Source organism: Geotrypetes seraphini, chromosome 5 (assembly GCF_902459505.1).
Source record: "Geotrypetes seraphini chromosome 5, aGeoSer1.1, whole genome shotgun sequence".
Classification (NCBI taxonomy): Eukaryota; Metazoa; Chordata; class Amphibia; order Gymnophiona; family Dermophiidae; genus Geotrypetes; species Geotrypetes seraphini.
The window spans coordinates 108388329-108416254 of record NC_047088.1 but is presented as its reverse complement, the minus strand read 5'-3'; the positions used below and the strand labels follow the sequence as shown (position 1 = coordinate 108416254).

Here is a 27926-nt window from a genome sequence, read left to right as displayed (position 1 = left end):
CTAATCGTGTCAAAGGTAAGGAAGGGGGGAGGCGATCGTTGGTGCCAGCCCGCCATGCACTCAACAGTGTGTACTTTCCCCCTGCTCAGGAGCTCTTTTAAATCCCCGTAGTACACTACTGCATTTGCGGTTTTAATGGTAAAAACGCTGACTTTTACAGAAAACCGCAAATAACATATTGAAAAGTTATTCGCAGTTTTTCCATATTCACGCCTATATCTGGAATGCATCCACCATGAATACGGAGGGAGAAGTATATATATTTATATCTGTGTGTATGTATGTCCTTAAAAGTTAGTTCTATGAGGGGCCAAAGCAAAAAGCTACAGCAAGCTCTGCTACACAGATACTGCAACGCGAGTATACATCGGTGAGCAATGCAGGGTTGGTGCTGAGCCTGGGTTTATCTTGGCATGGCATAAATGGTGAAATTATGCCCAATGCAGTGCATTCTGGAGTGCACAGAGTGGGGCCAGGATGCCATAAAGGGGATGCCCTTCCCAGTGCATCGCAGAAGCACCACCATTTTGAGAATGATGGCACCAGAGACAGGAGAAAGAGGGCATCATTTCTGCCTCACTATGAGGTAAGGAATCTTGGGTGAGCCTAAGCAAGGGTCAGGTGGAGAGGAAGGTTTCCACTAGACACTAGGGAATTTTTTTTTTTTTTTAGATACTGAAGGCAGATCAGGCAGTGGGGGGAGGAGGTAGAAGGTAATACCAGGAAATTTGGGGTAATACCAGGGAATTAGGGTTTTTTTAATTGGGGGAGGGTGGGGGATTCCCTAGACACTAGGGCAATTCTAAAGTCAGGTGGGGGGCTGATCAAGTTGGGAAAAGGGGAATGGGGCCAAATTAGAAAGGAGGAGAAGGGGATCGAGCCGATGCTGACCAGTAATAACATTTGTATTTTTTTAATGTCATCCTTCTGGTCAGTAACTGAACCAATTATGGCTCAGTCACTGATACTAAGAGTGACATTTTTCAATAAGCTGTCAGCTTGTGCCACAATTTTAGCACAGCTGTAATTTGCTGCTTATTTCATATAGAATGCTGTGATAAGTTAGGAGAGGTAATTTCACAGTAGAGCTGCAGTTCTACTACAAGGCTTTCTGCATTGGTCTCTGAGAGAGGAACACTACTAAATTACTCTACCATGAATAAGCATAACACTGGTGTGCTGGTCACATGCTTTATTTGCTTGTTCAAATACTTCTTACAATTCAGCAGTTAGAATTAAACCACTTTTTATTGCCTATTGTACAACTTAATTCCAAGTAATTTCCTCAAACCATAACATTTATCAACCCCCTTCTGGTCTCAGGCCCAGATGCACTAAAGCCAATGATCTTTGCTAACCTGTTTTGACTGCTATAGCGACGATCGCATTTGCTAACCCACTGTACAAAATGGCTCACCACGTGTTTTTCCCCCGCGATTGTCCATTTTCTGATCCGGCCATGCAAATTAGCTAAAACCCCATGCAAACTAGCCAATATCGCTTGGCTTCACTGCACTAACATTGCTTGGCTTGCCTGAGCTAATCAGGGCCCTCGACTCCTCCCCTTTGCATCCCAGGATACAGAGGGAGAGACCTAAGGTCCTGATTGTCTCAGATGCCTAAGGGCCCAAAGGAAGGGGCCTTAGACGTCTGAGCCAATCAGGGCCTTAGGTCCCTCCCTATATATCACATGATGCACTGGGGAGGGAAAGGTCAGCCATTTTGGACTGGCGGGCCTATGAGCAGGATGAACTGAGCTTCCCTCTTGCTCCAAATTCTCTGAAAAGGTATGGGGTAATTCAGAGGCCCCCCCCCCCAGATTTCAGGGGATCTCTGGTGGCATGTGAAAAGGGGGGGAAGGTAGGGAATGTTTGGGGGGCTGGTGTGGGAGTGGGCCTTCGGTGGCAGGAGGGAGTAGGCATCCCTTATGCCATTTTTTCTCACATGGGGGTTTGGGGGTCAGTATGGCAGGAGGAAGTGGGCATTCCTGTTTTTGCTGGCATGGGGGAGGTCAGTTCCCGGTGCTGATTCATCAGGGAAGGCCATCATCGGGGGGACGACTTTTTTTTTTTTTTTCTAATGGGGCAGATATTGTGTATTTGTAGCATGCACAGCATCTGTGCCCATTTAAAAAAAAAAAAAAAGGTTAGACAAGTAAGCGACTGGAAGCCATATTAGAGCATCAATTGCTCTACTAGTTTACATGGCATTTTAATATTAATCAGCTTATTTGCATGGTCGGATTGGGGAATGAGCAATCGTGCAGAAAACCGGGTGATGAGCCTTTTTCTGCATCGGGTTGTCAAATGAAATCGTCACTAAAGCTGTTAAAACAGCTTTAGCGACAATCGCTGGCTGTAGTGCATCTGGACCCTAGTTCACTCTTTCTTTATCTTTCACCTTTTAAGCTCATGGACCAATTCCCATAATGTCATGGTCATTACTAGATACCATAGCAAGGGTTAGAATTTTTAGCAGGTGTAACTATGGAATCATTGGAAACTAGGGACCCTACTTCAATGTACCTCTATTTGTCTGTGTGTTAGTATGTGGTCTTAAAAAATTAGCAGCCATGAATGGAGTAATTGTAACATTATATTTCTATCTCTTTATCTCTTGACAAATTGTTTTTATCACTCACTATAGGCTTGAAGACTCCACTCAGTATGTTAACTTCAGTACCAAGGAGCAAGAATTTAAATTGGTTAAACATTCCTATGAGGTGAGGTTCTCTCTGTGTCTCTATTTCTTTCTCTCTCTGTCTGAGTGATTAAATGGCTCAGGGAAGAAGACACCACAACTAGCCATTCAGGTCTATGTTCACCTGATAGCACATCATTTTTTCTCTTTCTCGTAATAAAAAAAAAAGAGAGAGAGATACTAGCTTTTAAGGAGAGTACAGATGAACCTAGCAAAAGATAAAACATTTTGGCCATGTTCCAGGAATTATCAGCCTTTCCGCTGCCAGTGTGCTTTACTCTTACTGTATGTAGCCTACTCTTTTCATCCCACAAGTCTTAATAGAAGTAAACTTTTATAACCTGACTTGAGACCACACATGCTTGTGAGGGGATAATTTTATAACATGAGAAATCCAAAAAGATGACAGTTTTAAGCCTTTTGTATAAAGGCAACAGAGGTGCCTAAAATAGGCACCCAGAACTAGCCCCAGTAGTGCTCAAATGCCAATAAACAAATTTATACCTATGGGGACAATTCTATAACTGGGCACCTCCTTTTAGGTACCCGAATGCCATGTGGTGAGATCCTATTCTAAAATGGTACCTGGGCACCCAGATTAAGAACATAAGAATTGCCATACTGGGACAGGCCGAAGGTCCATCAAGGTCCTGTTTCTAACAGTGGTCAACCCAGGTTCCAAGTACCTAGCTTGATCCCACGTAGTAAAACAGATTTTATGCTGCTTATCCTAGGAATAAGCAGTGGATTTCCCCAGGTCTATCTTAATAATGGCCTATGGCCTTCTCTTTCAGGAAATTATCCAAACCATTTTTTTAAAGCTGATGTCAGTGCATCTTCCATTGAGGCGCCTGCAATTACAATAGCCATAGACTTGGCTTTACTGTGGGTACATGTGGCAAGGGTGCATATACCTTATACTATTCTGTAAGTTGTAAGACCAGTATTCAACTGGGAATGGCCGCCAACTGTTAACTTGCATCTCGGTGGCTAACCAGGCATTTTCAGCAGAATTTAACCAGGTATCACTGCTGAAAATGCCTGGTTAGCACCTAAAATTACGCTGGCGATGTTGAGGGTGTGACCACAGTGGTGTTGCAAGGGTGAGAGGCACCCAGGGTAGAGGTGCCCAGGGCAGTGGCACTCCTCACCACCCTCGTCTCTGCCCCCCGCTGCTTCCACAATCCCACCTGCCATGCGCCCCCCTTCCCATCCCCCTTACCTCTAGTTGAAGTTGTTGCTTGTGGCAGTCAATAATGTGCTCCTCGTGACCCTATCAGCTCTCCCTCTGATGTTGCTTTCTATGTGTGGCACCTGGAAGTGGCATCAGCAGGAGAGCCAGGGGTACTTAGGGGGACCGTGTCCCTCCCCCCATTCCCCCACCTTCCCTTCTTTTTGTTTAGTGGTGCCTCAGCTGTACACCTCTGCCTTTGGGCATTAACTAGAGCTTTGAGAGCTTGTGGGGGGTCTGCTCTTTTAAATTAAGTTTTTTAAAAAAAAGTGCCAGTCTAAAGGGAGGTTTTTAATTTCTGCCTTCCTTCCTAGCAGGTGTTTTTTCTTTGGGGCCAACCATGTGGCAGTTTTTGCAATGAGCACTTCTTGGCTGAAAAAGTATTCTGCCTGCTCCCGCCAAGACCTCACTGATGCTGGCATCTGTATTTTTTGTTTGTAGCCATGCAAGGGGGAATCCTCTGCCAGATCGACTTCATGTGCTGTTGCACCAGCCGGCATAGCGGTTTCCCCAGTATCGGTGAAGGGAGAGTCTGCTGGCGGTGGGGATGCCCAGGGTTCCCTTGCCACCATGTGTACAGGGGATTCCCCGAAAGACGTGCCGGCCAGCAGTAGGGATGCCTGGGGTTCCCTTACTGCCATAGGCACTGGGGATTTCCCTGCCATCACATTGGGGCTCTCTGGGGATTCCCTTACTGCAGCTTTGTGTTCTCAGGCCTCTTCTTTATTAGTGACCTTGGAAGAACTTTTTTCAGTGGGAGTTTTTCTTCTTTGGCGAGAAACTGCCATCTTGGCTCAGTCTTCTGCTGAGCTCCCGCCTAAATTGGAGAGACAGGAACAGGTCTTAAAGGCCTTTCCCTTAGCGGTAGAGTAAAACTCTTTACCAGCCATGGTGTTCTCCCCAGAGTTTGTGCTTGCATGCACTCAGCTGGCATCTCTACATAGTCTCCAGTGGTCTTGGGTGCTCAGAGGTGGGTTCCCTCAGGTCCTGTAGTTCCATTGCCCCTTCTCCTCTGCCTGTGTTTCTTTTGGGAGGATGAAACTTTTTTGGTGGACGATATTTCCCCCAATGAGGACCTGGGTCTATCCGGTGACCTGCAGGATCATCAAGGGAGGGGGGGAGGGAAATGTTGCAGGCAGCTGGGGTTTGGAGCTGCCAACAATTGAGGACGCTTCGGTAGTGCTTAATTTGCATTGAGAAGAGCTGCAGGAGTTCATTCTTCAGGTTTTCTCTGTTGTGTGGTTTGAGGAATACTCTCAGGAGGCCCCTCAGGTGGTTGACCTCCTTCTCATGGGGATTCAGATGGCCTCGCATTCTTTTCCTATGCAAAGGGCCCAGATGCACCTTTTCGTCTGGTTCATTCTATGATCCGTTTGTATCCTATCCCTGATGCAGATAGGGACTCCTTGCAACCACTGGTGGTAGATGCAATGGTTTTGGCCATCGCTAAACAGCACACTATGCCAGTGGAGGGGAGTTTGGCTCTGAGGGACCCCCCAGTACTGGCAGATGAAATCTCTTCTTAAGCAGAGTTTTGATGTGGCAGCCTTGGTGGTTCAAGCGACAATTTGTGGCATTTTAGTAGCCAGAGCCTGCTTCCGCTAGGTTGAGCATGTGTTGGATATGGAGTCCGATGATTGGTCACTTGTGAATCAGGGGCTAGCGAAGATTGGGTTGGGATCTACTTATCTGTCAGACAACATGTATGATTTGTTATGGGCTTAGGCTAAGTCTACAGCCTTGGGCAGGGCAGGATTAATTCATTGAGGGCCCCTAGGCACACAAGTATACTGAGCTCCCTAGCCCTGCCCTGCCCTGCCCACACCCCACCCTGCTCCTCCCCCTGCTCCGCCCCATTTATTTACCTGTTTTCTTTACTTTTTTATTTTCACTTGTATTTCTTTTTTTTCTTTTATTATAAAATTCATATCAAAAAGATTACCATACCAGTGCACAGTTTTAGTTCTATGCAAGCCCCAAACATCTCTGAACAAAACCCCCCTTCCTTCCCTTCCCACCTACTTGCCCAGGACTTTAACTCTGAACCTTTCCATATGTATATAAAAGTCTTCAAATGCATAAGTCTATATTAATAACCAAATTTGCAACTCCTTTCAACTGCCTCACTCTATGTCGTCCAACTTTAACCCATATGTATGTATAAACAACCAAATCTGTATTTCCTCTGGTGTGTTCCACATGTATGTTAATTTGTAACAAAACAACAAGGCAAGCAGTAAACCAAAGAATCCAATGTGGAACAAAAGAAGATCAGCAGACAATAAGGAGATTCAAACCAGGAACCATGCCCCGATGCATTTTGCCAAACAAGGCTGGTCAATGCTAACAGAAAACCATGTTTTTCATACACACAGCACCACTCTCACACAGTATGGAATAAGTAATCACAAACTTATCCTCCCCCCCCCCCTTTTTTTTTTTTTACACAAGCACGGAAGAGGTTTTTAGCACTGGCTGGTAGGCTGAATGTTCTGCGCTGTTCTGACGATCATCGGAGCAATACAGAGCATTCAGCATGCTGGCTTGTGTTACAAACCGAAGGAACTGTACAGTTTAGGGGGTGAAGAAACAGTGGTGCATATCCCCCAATACTGAACAAAATATAAAGATAGCAGATGTAAATTTGAAAAAAAGAGAAATAACAAATCACTTTACAAATTAACAACTAAAAATGAAACAAAAAATGGAAAATAAGATAATACCATTTTATTGGACTAATACATTTTTTAATTAGTTTTCAGAGGTCAAACCCTCTTTCCTTAGGACAGTAAAGTATACTACTGTTACAGAATCCTGTCCTGACCCGAGGAAGGAGAATTTGGTCTCTAAAAGTTAGTAAAAATGTATTAAAATTAGTCCAAAAAAATAATCACTGTATTTCCATTTTCTATTTCTATACATTAATCAACACATCTACAATACTACATTATCCTAAAGCAAAAAAATAGATTTTTTTTCCCTACCTTTGTCATGTGGTTTCTGCTTTCCTCATCTTCTTGTCATTCTCTTTCTTCCATCCACTATCTGCCCCTTCCAGAAACTGTCTGTGTCTCCCTGTCATCTCTCTTCTTGACCCCCCCACCCCCCCTCCCCTTTGGTCTGGCATCCATCATCTTCCCTCTGTTCCCTCAAGGTCTGGCATCTCTTTCCTTTTATCTCTCTTTCCCTCCCCCCTGTGGTTTTTAGCATCTCTCTCTTCTCATTTCCTCCGCTCCACTCAGATCTGATATCTCTGTCTTCTTCCCCGTTCTCTGGCATCTCTCTCTCTCCTCTCTTCCCTTTCCTTTTCTTCTCTGGTCTTCCTTCTTTATTTTCTGCCTCTGTCTGAATTAAATTCTTTCTTATTATGCAGTCCTCAGTTTCCCTCTTTCCACTGTGTCTACCCACAGCATGCCTTCACCCCTCCACTATCTCACTAACTCTATCTTCTTCCCCATCCAGCATATGTCCTTTTTCTTTATCCCTCCTTCCATCCAGTATGTGTTCTCTTTCTCCACTTCCATTCAGCATTTGCTCTCTCTTCTCCCCACTTCCATCATCTGCCCTCTTCTCTCTCCCCCTTCTCCCCACTTCCATCATCTGCCCCCTTCTCTCCATCCACAACAGACCCACCTCTCTCCCTTCATCTCACCTTACTTTCCGATTTTGGCAACAAGATCGGCAACAGGTCGTCCGTCCCCCCCGCGATGACACTGATGATTGGCAACGGCCCCCCCCCCCACGATGACGCTCAAGATCGGCAACAGGCCCCCACCAGCATCAACAGCATTTCAAATCAGCAATGCGATGCTCCAGTCCAAAGCTTCCCTACGACTCGAACTGCCTGGGCAGAAACAGGAAGTTGTGTCAGAGGGAGTTTTGGGCTGAATATCGCGTTGCTGATTTGAAGTGCTGTTGATGCTGGTGGGAGCCCATTGCCAATCATGAGCGTCATCGCGAGGGAGCCGTTGTCGATCTTCAGTGTCATCGGGGGGGGGGCCCCATTGCCAATCATGAGTGCCGGGGGGGGCCCGTTGCCGATAATCGCTGTTTGAGAAAAAAAAGGAGCTCTCTCTTTGCCCTCCTTCAGCGGGCCCCCTCACAGTTTAAGCTGGTTCAGAGTTTAGAGTACTCCAAGGGCCCTTGATTGCTGGAAGGCAGGCCTACCCAGTCTGATAGAGGAGGTTTGAGCTGGGGACAACTTCAGGAGTTTTGCCATTATCACCCTGGTAGGGTGTCTTCTACCTCTTCTTCCTACTGAGGTCACTTTTTCCAGTGGATGCAATCCTTTTGGGGCACCTACTTTGAGGGCCACAACTTTTCCAGCCTCCTCTTCTCATCCAGTACAATGATGGTATTCAGGTCCTTCCCCTGGTTCCAGTAGGAACCAGGTTAAGAGACTTTTAGCAGGGGTAGACCAGGATTACAGCAGGTCAGTGGGTCCTGGAGGTGATCCACAACAGGTATGCTCTCAAGTTCGACCGACCCTTGCCAAATCTTTTTCTCACCTCTTCTTGTCAGTCTGCATGGAAAAAATGGGTGTTTCATCAGACTCTTCAGAGGTTGCTGGATCTCAGGACAGTGATTCCGGTACCACCTCACAAGATCCACACTGGGAGATATTCCATTTACTTTGTGGTTCCCAAGAAAGAGGGGTCTTTTTGTCCCATTCTGGGTCTCAAGGGGGTGAACCAGGTGCTTTGGGTTCCTTCCTTTTATATGGAGACCCTAAAGTCTGTGGTTCTTATAGTCCAGCCAGGGAAATTCCTGACTTCCCTCGATCTAACAGAGGTGTATCTACATTCTGATAAAAAATTCTCATCAGCAGTTCCTTTGCTTCATCAGGGGTCCAAGTTTGATAAGGTTTCAAATTAAACCACAAATAAAAATAAACAAAAGCCCGTTGGTCAGCAATTACCCTTGATTTACACAGGCTTTTGTTTATTTTTATTTGCAGTTTAATTTGAAACCTTATCAACCTTGGACTCCTGATGAAAGCGTGTTAACCAAAACACGGACCGTGTCGGGTCCCTTGGTTTGTTAAGAGGTGGTAACATTAACCACATTTAATAATAGATATAATAAACATAGCCTGCATCTTGTTTGTTCTGTCTGCAGTTTTTTCTTGTTTTTTGTGTGTTCTTCCCTCTACCCCCCAGCATCTCTCTGTACCATTTCTCTTACTTTTTCATCTTTCCCTCCTTATACCTGTGGTGCAGCATCTCTTCCTTCACCCACTGCCTGCCTCTGAGGTCCAACATCTCTTCCCTTCTCCTTACTCCCATAGTACAACAGCTCTTCATCCCTCTCCTGTATTCCTGCATCCATCATCTTCCCTGTGATTCAACATCTTTTCTTCTCTCCCCTTCATCTTTGGGTCTATCTTTTCTTTCTTTCTTTCTTTCTTCCCTCCCACCTCTCCACCCCCTTCTAGATCCATCATTTCTTTCTTTCTTTTTCTTCCTTCCCCTGTGATCCAACATCTCTTCTTCCCTGCCCCCCCACCTTCAAGTCCATAACTTCTTTTTTCTTTCCTCCTCCTCTATAATTTCCTTTCTCCTCTATGATTTCCACCTTCCTTTCTACCCTTGGGTTCATGATTTCTCATTTATTCTCTCTCTCCTCTCCACCCCCTTCCAAGTCCACCATTTCTTTCTCTTCCCTCCCCTAGGAACACCATTTCTATTTTTTCCCTTCTTCCCCTCCCTTGTGTCCATCATTTCTCACTCTTCTTTCCTTATTTCTACCACCAGTCCATCATTTCATTCTCTTCCCTCCCAGATGCATAACTTCTTTCTTTTTCCTCCTACCCCCAGCCCCTCGGCCATCAGCTTTCCTTCTTTCTCTGCCTCTACCCTCTGTCCCCAGTCTACTTTAATGGTGTCTTCCAGGAGTCCCCGACAGCACCAGCAATTCAGAGATGCTGCTGGTGTCCTGCTTGAAGCCTCTCTTCCGATACTAACCACCCCCTACCCCCCAGGTAAACCAGAAGTTATATCAAAGAGTGGTTCAAGTCAGAAAAGAGGCTCTAGCAGGCCGCCAGCAGCATCTCTAAACTGCTGGCGAGGACCTCCTGGATGACACCATTTAAGGGGAATTCTGGTTCACGGAGCGGGGGAAGAGTGCTGCTGAGCCCTGTGGTGCTGCTCTGGGTCCTCAGGCACCGCCCCTGGAAGGAGTTAGAAACCAAAACACCTTGAGCAAGAGGGCAGGAGTTAGGAGGGAAGGAAAATTTTAGGGGTACTATGGCACCTGTGGCTTACCCTGTTTTCATTCCTATGATTGAAATAATGCCTTTTCCTAAAATATAGTTTACTAGCTGATGACCCGGCGTTGCACGGGTATTTAATTATAGCAATAACACTGTAAATGGATTCAAATAAAGATACTTTATAGTGGTGAATGAAATTATTTTTTTACAGCTTAATAAAAAGTACAATATTCAAATTATAATGTGAAATATTTGACAAAATGAATACAATACAACTAACGCAAAACGTGATTATAAACAACATTTTTAGTTTCACCTCCAGGAGCAAGAACATATAAATTGTTGGGTGAACCCACCCTTGAACAAGCAACATAGAGTTGTGGGCCGAGAGACCCCCAGAACATATCACCCCAGGTAGTGAGGGATCTGCATACCAAGTTTCGTTCAAATCGGTCAAGCCGTTTTAGATTTACTGTGAGAATGGCAGCTGTTTACATTTTTTCCATTGACATGAATGGGTGAAATCTGATGTTCTGTTTGTAGCTCCGCCCATGTGTGCAGGTGGGCCGTGAGACCCCCAGAACATATCACCCCAGGTAGTGAGGGATCTGCATACCAAGTTTCATTCAAATCGGTCAAGCCATTTTTGAATTACTGTGAGAATGGCAGCGTTTTACATTTTTTCCATTGACATGAATGGGTGAAATCTGATGTTCTGTTTGTAGCTCCGCCCACGTGTGCAGGTGGGCTGCGAGACCCCCAGAACATATCACCCCAGGTAGTGAGGGATCGGCATACCAAGTTTCGTTCAAATCGGGCAAGCCGTTTTTGCGTTGGCAGCTCTTTACATTTTTTCCATTGACATGAATGGGTGAAATACGATTATCTGTTTGTAGCTCCGCCAACGTGTGCAGGTGGGCCGCGAGACCCCAGAACATATCATCCCGGGTAGTGAGGGATCTGCATACCAAGTTTCGTTCAAATTGGTCAAGCCATTTTTGCGTGATCGCGGCACATACATACATACATCCGATTTTATATATATATAGATGGTTTATTAAATTTAATATACTGCCTTTCATATTCACAGCAAGGCAGTTTGTGATAGAACAGGAAGTACTTGGAACCCAAATGATGAATGAACTGCAGCCTTCCCTTGTTTCAGCTTTCAAGTGGATCATTCTTCATGCCTCCTTCCCCCTACCTCCTCCTTCCTCATGTCCTCAGGATTTATGAGAGCCCAGTTTCAGTCCATGAAAGAATTGGCCATCTAATTTAAAACAAGCTTTATGTGCAGATGAACTGTAGAGATAGGAGAGGCTTGGGTGGGCCAGGAGCAACAGAAGAGGGGATGAATTAGGGAGTAGTGATTATTTTCTGCGGTATCAGGTCAACTGCTTCCCCTCCTCTTCCCTACAGGCTGCTTGGAAGGGAAGGGAGGGGATGGTATCTGAAAATAAGTGGTGAAACTTCATTCTTCTAGGCCTTTCCCCCACAAATTAAGTCCTGGTTATACATGTTAAAAATGCCTTTGCATAGGGTTACCAGACGTATATTAAAATATAAATATGACAAATCACGTATTTAATGACACCCTGCTCACTCACATGTAGTCGAAAGTGATTTGTGGCAGAGCCTAGAGAATGACACGGGAAAAAAGATTGTCCCCATCCCGTCCCTGCAAACCATCTGATCCCATCCACACAAGCCTCGAATAGTTTTATGCAGAACTTATTAAAGTATAAAAAGAAACAATATTCTGTACAATTGTCAATTTATAAATCAGCATCTTCTCCCCACTCTCTTCCCCATTTCCCTTCAGCATCTTCTCTCCACTTCTCTTGCCCATGTCCCTTCAGCGCCTTCTCCCCATTCTCCACTTCTCTTCCCCATTTCCCTTCAGCGTTCTCAGTCCACTCTCTCCACTTTCCTTCAGTGCACGCACATAAAATCAAGCAAGCAATTTTATATCATTTTCATTCTATTCATTCATAGAAATTAAAGTCAAAATAATGCCAGTCACATAACAAAACATGATTTTACAAAAATAATTCCCTGCACAGTCAAGCCTGCAAGGATTACTAGATGTCTTTAAGCAGCTCCCCTCCCTCCCCCTTAGCTTTGTGGCGATTTTTTTTTTTTTTGTCTTCCTGCTACCCAAACCGGTTTTCATCAAGTCACGTGTGGCTGCCAAAACTTCTCCTCTGATGCAAGTTCCTGTTTCCGGTGACGTGTAATTCTCTAGCTCAGGGGCGCGAACACTTTTTGGGCTTGCGAGCTACTTTTAAAATGACCAAGTGAAAATGATCTACCAACAATAAAATTTTTAAAAACACAAAGCACACTTTACGCAGAGAAAATGTTAATTATCATTTATATTCTGCGGGTTTTCAAAGAGGTCAAGGCAGATGACTTTATGCAATGTCACCTCAGTAACAACTATACAAAAATAGACAAATATACCCCCTCCCTTTTTACTAAACCACAATAGCGGTTTGTAGCGCAGGGAGCTGCGTTGAACGCCCTGTGCTGATCTCGATGCTCATAGGCTCCCTGTGCTAAAAACTGATATTGCAGTTTAGTAAAAGGGGGCCATAGTGCAAAATAGAGACAGCAGATATAAATTCTCAAAACAGACACATTTTGATCACTAAATTGAAAATAAAATCATTTTTCCTACCTTTGTTGTCTGGTAATTTCATGAGTCTCTGGTTGCACTTTATTCTTCTGATTGTGCATCCAATATTTCTTCCCCTCTTTCAGCCTCCTGTATGCTTCCTCTCCTACAGACCTCATTCCCTCCCCCTACTTTTTCTTTCTTTCTCCCTCCTTCTTTCTTTCTTTCTCTCTCCATGCCCACTTTCTTTCTTTCTGTCTGTCTTTCTCCATGCCCCCTTTCTGTCTGTCTCCCTGTCTTTCTGTCTCCCTGCCCCCCCCCCTTTTCTTTCTTTCTCCCTGCCCTCCCCCAAGCCACCACCATTGGGGAACAGGCGAGCCACGGTTTGCCGACCACAGCTCTAGGGCAGTGTTTCTTAACTCGGTCCTGGATTACCCCCTTCCCAGTCAGGTTTTCAGGATATCCACAATGAATATGCATGAAAAAAATGTGCATATAATGGAGGCAGAATATGCAAATCAAGGTTGTGCATATTCACTGTGGATATCCTGAAATCCTGACTGACAAGGGGATACTCCAGGACTAAGTTGACAAATACTACTCTAGGGTGTGTAGGTTTTCCAGTGAATCTCTGTTGTAGTCCATACCTGACTTCTGCTTTATCACCCCAGAAGTCACATTCATGATGCATCCCTGATTCTTATGTAATCCTTAACCAGTTTCAACTGGAGTGAAGGGGCAAAGTTCTGTTAGTGAATGACATGGTGACAGAATTTGTCACCATCCCCACTGATAACTGCGGGAAACCATCCCCATGTCATTCTTTAAGGAGAGAGGGAAAAATCAGAGTATGAACTGGCACAACCACTGATCCTCAAGCCTTGTATTGACGAATGCTGGTGTAGAAGGGCTGAGGTTGAAATAGACACTAAAGAAGGACTCAGCATGGTTATCTAGGGGATGGTGACAAATTCTGTCACCATGTCATTCTCTGTTCTGAATGTCCCAGTTCATGTAATTCCTTTCCCCTTTCCACTTCCCCAAAAACCTTGTTGCTGGTTCTATACAATCTTCTTAATAAAATCACCCTGTATGCTTCTCCCTGATGATTGGGCCAATAAAGTTTCTGTCATATCAGCTAGAATATATTTCACTTTTTATTATTTTATTTATTCAATTTTCTATACCATTCTCCCCAGGGAGCTCAGAATGGTTTACATTAATTTATTCAGGTATTCAAGCATTTTCCCTGTCTGTCCTGGTGGGCTCACAATCTATCTAATGTACCCAGGGCAACGGGGGGATTAAGTGACTTGCCCAGAGTCAGGGTGCTGAGGCCTTAGATTTAACCACTGCGCCACACACTCCACAAGATATTGGTATCAGATCTCTCCTATCTGTGAGAAATAATAAACTTCTTTTTATAATGACAGGGGTTGCCATTCAGCTTATTTTAAAAAATTTGAAAAATTGGGATAGACTAAATTACACATTTTGGTGGGAATCCCTCTGTTATATTTTTAAAATGGAACGGTTCATGGCCATTCAGCAGGGAAGTTACAAAAAATTCATGGATGTTTGGGAGCCATTAACTAAATACTGTAAGGACTGGCCTCTTTAGATATCCTTTTAACATACACATCCAGGGAGGGAGGGTGGGGGAGGGGGTACGTTTTAGAATTGATTTAAGAGGGATGTTTAGATATTTCTTGTAGGTATCTATTTATTGATTAACTAGTCTTTAAGCCCGTTACATTAACGGGTGCTAGAACATATGTGTGTGTGTCTGTCTTTCTTTCTTTTTTTCTCTCTCCTTAGCCGCTTTCTTTCTTTCTGCCTTTCTTTTTCCTTGGCTGTCCATCACCACCCCTTGCCTGCTCCCCCTGTTCATTTTCCCTTCCTTTTACCTCCACTGTGTCCACCACCACCCCTTCACTGCTCTCCTTATGCAGCAGCAGCCCTTCTCCCTTTGTTTTACCTCCCCCCTGTCCAGCAGCACTTGTTTCCTTCTCCCCCTGTCCAACATTAGTCCTCCGTTCCTTTTTCTTCACCTCCCCTGTCCATCAGCATCTCTTTCCTTCTCCCCCTGTCCAGCAGTAGGCATCCCTTCCTTTTTTATCCTCCCTCTTCCTTCTTATCCCTATGATACTCTTACCTTGCTCTGCCCCTGATCAGAGGTTCCCGACAGCCGCCCAGTTGTACCCATTGGAAAAGTTCCCACTGCCGCATCCCGCACCCCTCCTGACGCGGCTCCCGCTGTCCTTTCTGTCTGTCTCTGTCCCTGTCCCCCTTTGCCTGTCTGTCTTTCTGTGTATCTCCCTGCCCCTGTGTCTTTCTTCTTTTCTTTCTGTCTCCCTTCCTCCCTCTGTCTGTCTGTCCAAAGCAGCATTCCATCCCCCTCCATTTCCCTCCCCCCACACCAGTTCCCTGTGCACCTGCCCCTGTCCCTGTGTCTTTCTTATTTTCTTTGTGTTTCCCTTCATCTCTCTGTCTGTCCAAAGCAGCATTCCCTCCCCCTCCATTTCCCTCCCCCCCCACCAGTTCCCTGTGCAGCAGCATTAGCGTTTCCTCTACCCCCCCCCCCCTTTCCCTTCCCGCGGTCCGGACTACAAAGGTGGTGATTCCAGCAGCGCTTGCATCAGTCTCCACACTCTGCTTCGGGCCCTTCTACTGCCCTGATTTACTCTGGCACGTCCCTGATGACATCATCAGAGACGCGGCAGAGCAAATCAGGGCAGTAGAAGGGCCCGAAGCAGCGTGTGAAGACTGATGCACACGCTACTGGAATCGCCATTCGGGCCCGCGGGAAGAGAAGGGGGTGGGCAGCAAAGGAGGAACGGAGATCAGCGACGGCAGGAGGAACGGAGATCGTCGTCTGGCTGCGGTCCGGCTTGTGGAGGCGATAGGCTGGTGACGTATTAGCGCGCATGCGCACTCCTTCGGCCACAGACCTACAGCGCACAGAACACGCAAATAGGAGTGCGCATGCGCGGCTAGCTCTTTATTATATTAGATAGGGTGGGGGAAGGGTGGGGGAAAATAATTTTTTGTTATAAATTCTTGTAAGTTTAAGTTGCTTTAATTGTAATATTCTATGTAAATGTATTAATTATTGTGCACAACTGTAGTTTAAAAGTAAATAAAGAATTTGGGGGGAAAAAAAGATCTCTCCTATGAGTCTCATGGACCATATTTCTAAATGAGCGTTTTTTCTCTCATTCTCTTCTGGCTACACTAACTATCTTGGGTACTGGTATCCTCTTACAGGTACAGAATCTTCTTGTAAAGTCTCCTTGTCCTCTGTTAACTGTCAACATAAAAGTGCCTGTCACCTTCCCCAAAGGATTGGTGTGGAATGTGACAGATATAACAACAGTAAGTACTGGATAACCAAATGGATTACTCTTTCTTCAGTTATTGCTAGAATGCCCCCCACATTATGTTAGTGTGCTGAAAGATGGAATACAAGGATATGAAGTACAATACCACCACCTGCATAGAATTCCCCTAAATTCATGCCAGGAACTGGAAAATATCCTAGATGTTTTTATTTGTTCGTTTAAATTTTTATATTAAGCAAAGCAAACATGTAGGTACATAAAATCCAATGAATAGAATTTTTTTTTAAAGGAGCAAAGCAATGTCTAACTTTAAACAGCAATGTTATAAAATATTTACAATCCATTGTAATCCCCCCTCTCTTCAACTTTGTCACAATAAGATCCCCCCCCCCCCACCACCACCACACCCCACACACACACTCACTTCCTGCTCCCCCATATCCTGGTTATTTTATTCTCTTTATCCATCTTTAGCTAATAATTGACTGTTTTTCCATTCAGGTCCCTAAGGTGCCATGCCGTCTCCTACTGGATGGTGAGAGAGAAATATCACAAGCAGATCCGATTAAAAATAACTCCGGGAAGATCCTGGTAAAACACATCAAAAAATAATTCAGCAGCCTCATAAAGGCAACAGGGATCCTGTTGTCTCAGACAGCAGGACCTGTTCAGTCCTGGGATAATTGGGGATGATAAGAGGAAGACATTACAAGCTGAAATTACAGCTACAAGGTCTGCAGTAAGGAACTCTTCTAGTTTTGGCATGATTAGGTAGAGCCACAGATGATGTAATACTTAAAGTGGGAGGAGATCCATTGTTTCAAGTTTCAAGTTTTATTTGATATGCCGCTTTAATATTCCAAAGTGGTTTACATAATACAGTACTAAAAGTAAGTTATATTTTAATTGTATATGTCAGACCTCCCTGTTTTTAAAACAGAACATTTAATAAAACTTCAAAGGATACAAAAGGGAGACAGGTAGGATTACACGGCAAAAAAAAAAAAAAGTAGTGGGGGAGGAAAAATCAAAAGTGCATGTAGAATAACTTAAATCAAGCTCCAGGTCTAAACCTCATACGCATCTTTGAAAAGAAAAGCTTTTAGGTTAGATTTGAAGTTTGTTGAGTCATTTTCTTGCCTCAGGTTAGATGGTTTCACAGTGTGGGAGCTACCACTGAGAAAATTGTTTTACGGTCGTATCGTACAATAGTTGCAGGTCATTATTTCTCCCCATCTATTTAAAACCATGGAGCTAAAACCAGCTCTTGCAATGGGATCCAAAAGAGAAATTCAGGCATGTGAAATCAGGTGCAGCCATTCTCCTTTCAGAACAGAATGAATTAATAGAAAGCAATTAAATAGTCTGCGGGTGCCTATCTTTAATTGATTGTGGTGCCTGAAAATGCTGGTGATATAGGTTCCGATTTTTCAGATACAAGAAACTTTATTGCAATGACAATTTGTAAATGGCTTGCCAAAATATCAACAGGAAGGTCAGACTGACCAGTTTTGAACCCAGGGTTTCAAAACAGGAGTACAAGGAAACTATCAAGAGATTCACTGAACTGCAATACGTACATGAGAATTTACCCATGATAAAATTACATTATATTACATTAGTGATTTCTATTCCGCTGTTACCTTGTGGTTCAAGGCGGATTACAAAAAGGATCTATCTGGCCATTTCCAGAGGAATTATAGAATAGTTAGGGAGTAGTCAACTTGGTTCATAGAGTAGAAATGTGCAATTGTACAGCAGCGTTGTAACTATGCCCTACAGCAGTGGTCTCAAACTCAAACCCTTTGCAGGACCACATTTTGGATTTGTAGGTACACTTCCCCCTCCGATTTCGCAAATTCCGTATCTACGGATTCACTTATTCGCAGTTTTAGATCATAAAATTCATTTTCATTTTTTAGGCTATTTTAAACCCTGTAACCCCCCCCCCCCTTAAGCCTTACGTGGTGGTCTAGCAGGTTTTCGGGGCAAGAGCAATCTTCCCACACTCCTGCTCCGTGCAGATCGCTCACAGGAAATGGCTCGGGAGACTACGGGAGCTCAAGGCAGCCATTTCCTGTGAGCGATCTGCACGGGACAGGAGCATAGGAAGATCACTCCTGCCCCGAAAACCCGCTAGACCACCAGGTAAGGCTTAAGAGGGGGGGCTTTCAGGGCTTGAAATAGCTGGGGGAAGCAGGGGTTAGGGGCAGAACAGGCCCGAATATTATTTGCGTTTTTTAAATATTTGCGGGCCAGCTTTGCCCCGAACCCCTGCTAATACGGAAGGGGAAGTGTGCTTGGAGGGCCTCAGAAAAAATAGTTAATATCTTATTAAAGAAATGACAATTTTACATGAGGTAAAACTCGTTATAGTTTATAAATATTTCTTTTTGGTTAAGTCTTAATAATATTGTAATTTATAGCTAAAGAGACATATGATCAAGAAACTGTTTATTTTACTTTTGTGATTATAATAAACATACCGAGGGCCTCAAAATAGTACCTGGCTGGCCACGAGTTTGAGACCACTGCCGTACAGTGTATCTAAATCTCTAGACCAGTGGTTCTCAGGCCAGCCCTTGGGACATATGCAGCTTGTCAGGTTTGCAGGATATCAACAATGAATATGCGGGAGATAAATCTGTAACACGCCTATAGCTGACTTTACCAAAAATCGTACTGTTAGCCTAATAATAGTCTATCAAACAAACAATACTGAAAGCTTCAACTAATAGAAATAATAGCAAGAACATCAGAAGTGCCTCTCATGAGCTGTCAATTTGTGCTTCACAAGAAAAAAATGCACTAAAATTGTAATTCGGCCTGCTATTCTTTTTGCTAGTTAAATCTATTTGGTTTTTTATCTTGGTTTTCTGTCTTCTAACATTCATCAAAAAGTTCACAAATTCACTTGAATCAACAATTCCTTATTTGTTTGACTATTCATTCATTCATTTTAACCATTTGTCTTGTGCTGGTCTTTACTTCAGCATCAGGCGGGAGGCATATCATTCCAATATGTTTCACCTTATGGCTTCTTCAAGGAAGTCCCCTAAAATATATCTGTAGTTATCTAAAGATAAATCTGTATACACACTGCCCCCATTGTATTCAGTCTATCTCATGCATATTTATTTATTTAAAAATGTATATACCGTATATTAACTATATGGTTTACAAAGATTACGATCATAACAAGTTAAACACTACATACAGACATAATTGCAGAACAGCTCTTTTAAAAAAAAAAAAACCAAAACCCAACAACCTAGCACAGGAAAGTGCTAACAAACAATTGATTTTCCAGCATTTTCTTAAAATTCATCCTCCCTGCACAGTATCTCAAAATTCCAGGCAATGCATTCCAAAGCTTAATGTAACCCCCTCCTTCTCAGACTGAGGTAAAAGGTATCCCTCTTGAAATAAGATTTGTTTAGTAGTCGTGCACACCAAGGGTTAAATTGATACCTTTCTCCAGAAGAAGGGGTGAATTACATAAACAAAATAATAATATGGTATAACCTTGAAATAAAAATAGTTATTAAACATATAATAAAATAAATATAAAGAAGCACTAAGGATTCAGAATTTAAATTAGAAATAATATTTAATAAACAAATGCTGTAAAGCAAATCTAAACAAAGAGATTCTACTTCCTCTCTGTAAAGTTCTTCTTTTTCCTCAGATTTGAGTATTTGAGGCTTTATGTTCTTGCTATGTAGGGGTACCACGTAGGCGCGCTGTTGCTAGCAGACTCTCTCTCTTGCTGGAACCAACCTACTACTCTGACTTAAACAAACCAATAAGGGAAAACCCTATCCAAATCTAATAACCCCAAATTGCCTAAATATACTTTCTAAGCTAGGAAAAAAATAGATAATTGATATTCCCTATACTTTTCCCTCCCCAGAATTTCCTATTTCTAAAATCACTCAATTTTCCTATATCTCAAATCACTCAGATTCTCAATAAACTTTACAACAGATATTCTCAGGAAAAGGTTCCCAAAACAGTTTCCCAATTTTCTTTTATCAATATTCTCTTATAACATTCCACAGGAATCTGTCACAGGATCTCTCATAAAAATCTCCTCCAAAAATCAACACCACAGAAGTCACTCAAAGATCCTCTCAAACATTTCCCAGAAGAGTCTCACAGAAGAGCAGACTGAAACCTTCCTCAAAAAATCAGCACAATAAATTTCTCACTTATAGAATCTCTCAAACACTTCTCAGAAGATTCTCACAGAATATCAGACTAAAACTTTATTCATAACTCAGAACCATATATTTCTTAGTCAGGGAATCTCTCGCACTTTTCCCAGAAGATTCTCAGAGAACATCACAAAATCTCTCTTCAGACTCTCAAACATTACCAGCATCAATACCAAACTTCAGACCTTATCCAGAATTTCACAATCCTTCACAAATTCAAATAAAAACCACCATAATTACCTTCTCACCAGGCACAGAAACCAAAACACTTCCACACAGATCCAAGTCACCCTCCCAACTGTAAAATCTGACAGTTAGAATGTTCAAGCAGCTGATGCTGATTTCTGCATGAGGACAGCAGACCTGTGCAAGAGATCAGCAACAGAAAACCTCAAAACTGCACCAATACAAACAATACACAAACCTCTCAAAAATAAGAAAAAAAACACAGTTATTTCCTTCCAGATCCTCTCTGCTTCATTAAACCCTTTAAAAACTTCTTTAAACCCTTTTTTTTTTTTCTCACTCAAGTAACTATTAAACTTTTAACCCTGGTTACATTTGCCACCACAAAAGAGAAAAATTTTCTGTCAAAGACTAAGAAAATTTTTAGAAAACTACCTGAACAAACTTTTCTAAAATTGTCTCAATGATACAAAATAGGAACAGCAGAAATACATATACAGTAGACACTCTTCAATATACACATTACTTTCTTCAAGACATGCATTTTCTCAAAATAAACATTTGGATTGCCAACCATAGTATCATATATATATATTTTCCATCTCATAAATTTATCATATCAGAAGATTATTTTCAACAAAAATTTACTCTAAATAACACCCAATCTGTCCTTTGAGATCAGAGTCTTTGTGGGATTTCCACATTGAAATCTTTCCTTCTTCTGGATGCATCTCTTTTGTTATTGGGTTTGTGGGGTTTTTTCTCTTTCGCAGTCTTCCTTTCACTGCTTTTGTCTTGCCTACAAATCTGTGTTCAGACAAGTTACTTTCAATCCAAGACACACTCTTCCTTTTCTTCTTGTAATTGTAATACAGTCTCATTTGATTTTCTACAACCATTCTCTTTGAGTACTTTGCTAGACTTTCTCGACTGACATCTATTCCATTTTTCTTTTCTAGCTTTCTCCATTTTATACTTGTGTTGTCTTGATCCCATACTAATTGTGGGAAAACAGTTGAGTGAGGACTGTCTCCATAAAAACTATGTACAGCATTCCAGATGCCTGATAATACTCCAGAAACAAGTAATAATTGCAATAGTACCAGCAATAAGATTATCTGGTAATGTTCATTCTTAATTGTTCCTTGAGGTGAAACCACCTTCTTCTTGCCGCTTTGAACAGGAATCATCTGCAAATATGACTTGACTGGTTTGGCTTTATCTAACACATCTTCTCTCTGTTGTCGTTTCTTTTCAATCAGAGAATACTTTCTCCTTCTTGGGCTTCCATTCAGTTCAATTTCCTTCCATTTATACTCCTTAGGTTCTTTTGGGTTTTCCTCCTTCTCCGTCTCAAAACATTCTTTCTCTACTTCCACAGAGTATTCATCCAGCTCTGTTTCCTGCTCACAAAATGTATGTTTCTCACACTCTTCAAAGGTAGAGATTGGCAACATCTCAATTTCACCTGGCAAAATCAAGGGAGTTATTTCAATGGAACCTTCTGTCACCTCCTGTTTGCCATCATTATGATTCTCCAACCTCTCAGGATCCTTGGTTTCCTCCAGACTCTCCTGTATCACAGCATCCTGCTCATTTTTTTCCATAATCAACTCAGTATGTGTATCTTTCACACTTTCACCTGATTTAAGGAGGTCATCATCATCATCAAAATCCAGTGTAATGACATCTTCAGCTTGGATTGTAACTATTTTGTTGTCATCCTTTGCTTCTTCCACAGATGTGCTAGCAACTTCTTCTTCAGGAGCTGTTTGCTCAGTTTCAGCTGCACAGTTTACTGAAGAAAATGGTTTAGATAATTCTAGTGTGGCATCACCATTATTGTTTTCTCCGGTTTCGCCTGCTGTTGGAAAGTTTTTATCATCATTCTCTACTTCATCAGCTGTAAGAAACTCTTTAACATCATTTGTCTCATCTTTTGATTCTTTCACAAATGTGCTATGAATCCCTACTTCAGGATTTGTTTGAACGGTTTCAGTTGCAAGTATTTCTGAAGAAAGTGGTTCAGAAACGTCTGGTGTTGCATCACCATTATCGCCATCCTCTACTCCGTCAGCTGTTGGAAAGTCCCTATCATCACTTGTCTCGTTTTTTGATTCTTCGACTGCTTTTTCTTCCAGGCCAGTTTCCATATTCTCTACACATTCAGCTGTATCAATTTTTTCTCAATCTGAAAGCAATGTTGAAGCAGAACTTCCATTTTCTTCAATTTCAACATCATCTTTATGATCTGCATTTCCATCTTGTTCACTTGTATCTTGACTTTCCAATTTACTTTCTTTTGCAACATCTTTCGTTGCAGCATCAACACCACTTAACTTATTAGTGTCCTGTTTCAGTTTCTGCGCCACCAACTCTAACTGTTCTTTCAGACCATCAAGTTTCCTTTTATACAGGCCAAATATTTTTTCTTGCCATATTTTATTCCAGATTTCAGTATTTTCTTCCAAATATGCAGGCATTCTTACAAGTCCCAGACAGACATCATCCTCGTAAACAGTATACCACTTCTCAGGATCTGGGCTCCCTGCACGAATGTCTGGACTTGGGCTCCGTTCCCGTGGATTCTCAGGACTTGCATACGACTTCCTAGCTGGGCTTTCATCTCTGGCAGACTTTTGAATATTGAGGTCTTCTAACCTAGCACGACAAAACCGGATAAGGTGTCCTGGTTGACCACAATGGTAACAATAGACTGATTTTCTCTCACTCTGGTTCTGTTGGAAGGAATATCTTCTCCCATTTTCATATCTTTCTGGGGAGTATTGTTGACTCCTATTCTGCTGCCAATATTCTTCACAATTCCACTCTTGCAGCTTAGACAAAGTATCATAATAATTTCCTCTTTTCCTCCTGTCATTACGGAACTTCTGCCTATATTTTGGCCACTCTAACTCTTCTTCCTCTTGGTCTGTCTCCAGACCCAGCTCTCTTCATCTCTGTATTTTGCCATTTACAATATAGAAAAAAACTCTGTCTCTCAGGAAGATTAATGTTACCCAGGAAAAATTGCTGCACCAATCTAACATGAGAGATTGACATCTTACCCTCTAAGCTCAGTTTCATACTATTTTCTGATTTCAGACACTTTCTAGGCTGATAAATTTCAAAAATTCCTTGTAAAATAACTGGAGAAACATGATAAGAATATAAGAATTGCCACTGCTGGGTCAAACCAGTGGTCCATCATGCCCAGCAGTCCGCTCACGCGGCGGCCCTCTGGTCAAAGACCAGTGCCCTAACTGAGACTAGCCCTACCAGCGCACGTTCTTGTTCAACAGGAATTTGTCTAACTTTGTCTTGAATCCCTGGAGGGTGTTTTCCCCTATGACAGATTCCGGAAGAGCATTCCAGTTTTCTACCACTCTCTGGGTGAAGAAGAACTTCCTTACGTTCGTACGGAATCTATCCCCTTTCAGCTTTAGAGAGTGGCCTCTCGTTCTCTCTACCTTGGAGAAGGTGAACAACCTATCTTTATCTACTAAGTCTAAACCCCTTCAGTACCTTGAATGTTTCAATCATATCCCCTCTCATTCTCCTCTGTTCGAGGGAGAAGAGGCCCAGTTTCTCTAATCTTTCGCTGTACAGCAGCTCCTCCAACCCCTTAACCAAATCTGATGTATAGTTGAAAGAATCTTAAAGTGAACTCTTTGCTGCATGGGTAACCAATGCAATTGCTTCAGCACTAGGGTTATGTGAATCATTCTTGGGATATCCTGAAAACCTCACTGGCTGAGTATGACCCACAGACTCGCTTGACAATGGTTAGGGTTACCATATGGCTCCAGAAAAATGAGGACGGATTGAGATATCTGGATTTTACTTCCATTGAAAGCAATGGAAATAAAGATAGACTGAGACATCTGGGTTTTACTTCCATTGAAAGCAATGGATGTCTCAATCCATCCGCCTTTTTCTGGAGCCATATGGTAACCCTATGCTTAGTGTACCCCTCTTCCTGGAGTGTAATAGTCCTAGGTTGCATGTTATCCTTGTTTTTCAGTCATTCCTTGCTATGGAGACGTCTGATTTTCTTCTCTCTATTTCCCTAACCCAATTAATCCTATCATGTCTTTCAGTTCTCTTTCCCTTCCCCTTCTACTGTGGTGCTGCTCTGCCTTCCCCTTCTTCCTATTGCTGTTCTGTCGGTTCTTACCCCCTAAAATAGGGTCACTGCCCCACACTGTTCTGTCTCTCCCTGTTCCCCTAGGCCTGATGTTTTGTCTCTTCCTCTCCCATCCTGACATAACCCCACTCTTTTGCTGTTTTATTTCTGTCTCTGTCTGTTTCCCTAGATCTTTCAATGCAGCATGGAAGACATATACAAGGCTCAGTTTCATTTCTCTGGAGACCTCTTCATACAGAATAAGAATGAGGTAAACACTAGGGCTACCATATGTTTGGGTTTCACTGGACATAATCTTTTTTGAGCACCCAAGGCATCAGGACGGCTTCTTCTATTGCCCACTTGGAGGGCACGGCAGAAGGTGGCAACCTGATGAAAATTTAAAATCAGCTCCAGAATCCTGGAGACTGTGGCAGTGAATGTGAAATACAGGCGCACAGCATGTGCCAGGTTAACTCGGATCACACTAGGCTGGTCACGTGATCTACTGGTGCATACTGTGCATCAAGCTAGAACCTCCTCTGTCTCCTCCCTTCGGCCTTGTGCACAGACACAGGGCACTGCATGCCAATAGCTACTGAGGCTCAAAAAGAGGTTGGAGGAAACACTTGAAAAAAGACCGGTCAGGCCAGCATGGAGTCGGGACCCACCAGGAGGGAGGAGAAGAGAGGACGGCAGGCAGAACTGATCACATCTGGACTCCTGAAAATATGAAAGCCATCAGTTAGGAAGATAAAAGCTTCCAGGCCAACCCCAGGGGTCTTCCAGTAAGCTGCTGCAGAGAAAAGACTGGGGTTGGCCAGAGAGAGCCTGACTGAATTGCTGCCGAGAAGATGATTGTGTATAAGAGCATCGGGTAAGCAGGCAGGGAGGGAGGGATGGTGGACTTGTGAAATGAGGATGGTAGGGAAATAAAAAGTTGAGTTTGACCTGCTTGTAAGAGTATCAGGTGGGACAGTGGTAGGCAGGCAGGAATGGATGCTGGATTCACAAAGTAGAAAGGGAAATGAGGATGGAAAAGACAAAGAAAGATCAACCTGAACTGATCAGAAGGAGGGAGAGCATGGGAGATGCACACTAAAGAAGAGCCTGAATGAGTGATGCTGGAGCTAGGTGGTGGGCAGAAGGGCTGCTTACCTTGGGATACTGATAGAGAGAGAGAGGGGGGAGAACCTGGAAAAGAGGGAGGAGTTAATTGCTGAGGGATGGAGGTGAAAAGAAGGAAAATGAGCAGACAACCATAATATGGGCAGGGAAAGAGACACAGCAAAGAGATAGATGGGGGAGAGAGTATGGGAACAGAAACAGAGGGGTATTGCTGCACATGGGGAACAGACAGGGATACAGAGGAGGTGATGTTTCATGCAAGGGAAGCATGAGAAAAGGTTTGGATGCTGCACATGAATAGAGAGAAAGGGAAGAGAAGGATGGGCATATAGATGGAGGTGAGAGAATGTGCAAATGGATGGAGGGGAAAAGAAGGGAAGAGGAAAGAGGGGAATGTTGCATATGGATGGTGATGAGGGGAAGGGAAGCTAAGAGGGAGGAGATGGTGCACATGGAAAAAGGGAGGGGAAGAAAAGGGAAGAGAGGAAGGAGAGGTGCACATGGATGGAGGGGAGGAGGGGTGCACATGGATGGAGTGGAGAAGGGAGGGAGGATATGTGTACATGGATGAAGAGGAGGAGGAGAGATGCACATGAATGGAAGGGAAGGGAGAAGAAGAGAAGGAGGATAAGTGCACATGGATAGAAGGGAAGGGAAGAGAGAGAGTGGAGATGCTGTTCATAAATAGATTGGAAAGGTAGATAGATTTGAGATGGAGGCAGAAAAGTAGAAGAAATCTGAATATGATAAAATCATTTCCAAAGATGGATAAGGGCAAAAAGTGAAGAAGAAGAGAAAAGAAACAGCAAATAGGAGACAGAGTTTAGTGCACAGACAGAGACTGGGAACAAATGATCAGAAAAATAAAATCACCAGACAACAAAGATAGGAAAATTGATTTAATTTTCAATTTGACAATTAAAATATGGCAGTGTCTATATATTTTACACTGTTAAGGAAGAAATCCATTTCTTTCTATTTCTCAGGTGTTGTACTGCATGCAGAGTATTGCATCATAGGGTTTCTTGGTGTACATTTAGTTTGTGGGCCTGTATTTGAAGAGGGTTTATCTGTTTTCTGCATATATGACTGAGGCCAAGTGTTCTGGTGGGGGATGCAAGTCAAGAAGCTTTGATTACCATATTTTCCTTGGTAAAATCCTGGACGCATGGTCCCGCCCTATTCTGGCCCTGCCCTGTGGTTGGTGTTATGGCCCCAAGTAGGAAGATATTTGTCTACTCTCCTTTTGCTCTTTTGTACCCAAAATGGTCCCAACTTAAAAATTAGTGAAGACCACTGCATTAGAACTCAGGGGTCCTTTTACTAAGGTGCGCTAGTCATTATAGCGCACGCTAAACACTAATGCATCCATTATAGTCTATGGATGCATTAGCATTTAGCGCGCGCTAAAACGGCTAGTGCGCCTTAGTAAAAGGACCCCTCAGTTAGTATATAGGGGAGAGTGTGACGCAGTGGTTAAAGCTACAGCCTCAGCACCCGGGGGTTGTGGGTTCACACCCACACTGCTCTTTGTGACCCTGGGCAAATCACTTAATCCCCCTGTTGCCCCAGGTACATTAGATAGATTGTGAGCCCACCAGGACAGACAGGGAAAAATGCTTGAGTACCTGGATGATCTCATATAAACCGTTCTGAGCTCTCCTGGGAGAACGGTATCGAAAATTGAATAAATAAATAAAAAGACCTCAGTTAAACTTGCTCTATCTACCAACATGACAGGCTGCAGTTCAACTGGTCACTGACACTGGCAATCTGACCAAAACCCCAACAGGGATTTCCTGTTTTAATTTTGCATAGCTGCTTTGGGGGAAATCATCTATTCCACAGCCAATTGGAGTACAAATCTTTAAAACAATTTTCTGATGGAAAATTGAAGCAACACGTCATGATGATAGATGGAAACTGGCATGACAGATAATTCGCTTTCATCTGGAATTGTAGTAGCTGAACTATTCCTTTATTAGGGTGTCTGCATGCCATTCCTTGATGAACTTTTGATGTGCCCTTGGTTCCCTAGTGGAAATTTTTAATGACCCATAATGTTTTGAAGCTAATTGGGTTCATAAGGTATCAACAAATGGCTGCTTATTCTCTGTATATTGATTATGTGATTTTCTGAAAAACACTTACCTCCTCTTTTACGAACAC

General features: G+C 43.0%; 1 protein-coding gene across 1 annotated transcript in view; it reads left to right on the top strand.

Annotated features, from left to right (window-relative positions):
- Window positions 1–27926, top strand: part of ITGAL (integrin subunit alpha L) — a 164139-nt gene that overhangs the window by 122909 nt on the left and 13304 nt on the right. Inside the window, exons 24-27 of the mRNA XM_033946954.1 lie at window positions 2647–2722; window positions 16027–16134; window positions 16602–16691; window positions 24820–24900. Of these exons, the coding sequence (XP_033802845.1) occupies window positions 2647–2722; window positions 16027–16134; window positions 16602–16691; window positions 24820–24900 (355 nt within the window). The remainder of the gene's footprint in view (window positions 1–2646; window positions 2723–16026; window positions 16135–16601; window positions 16692–24819; window positions 24901–27926) is intronic.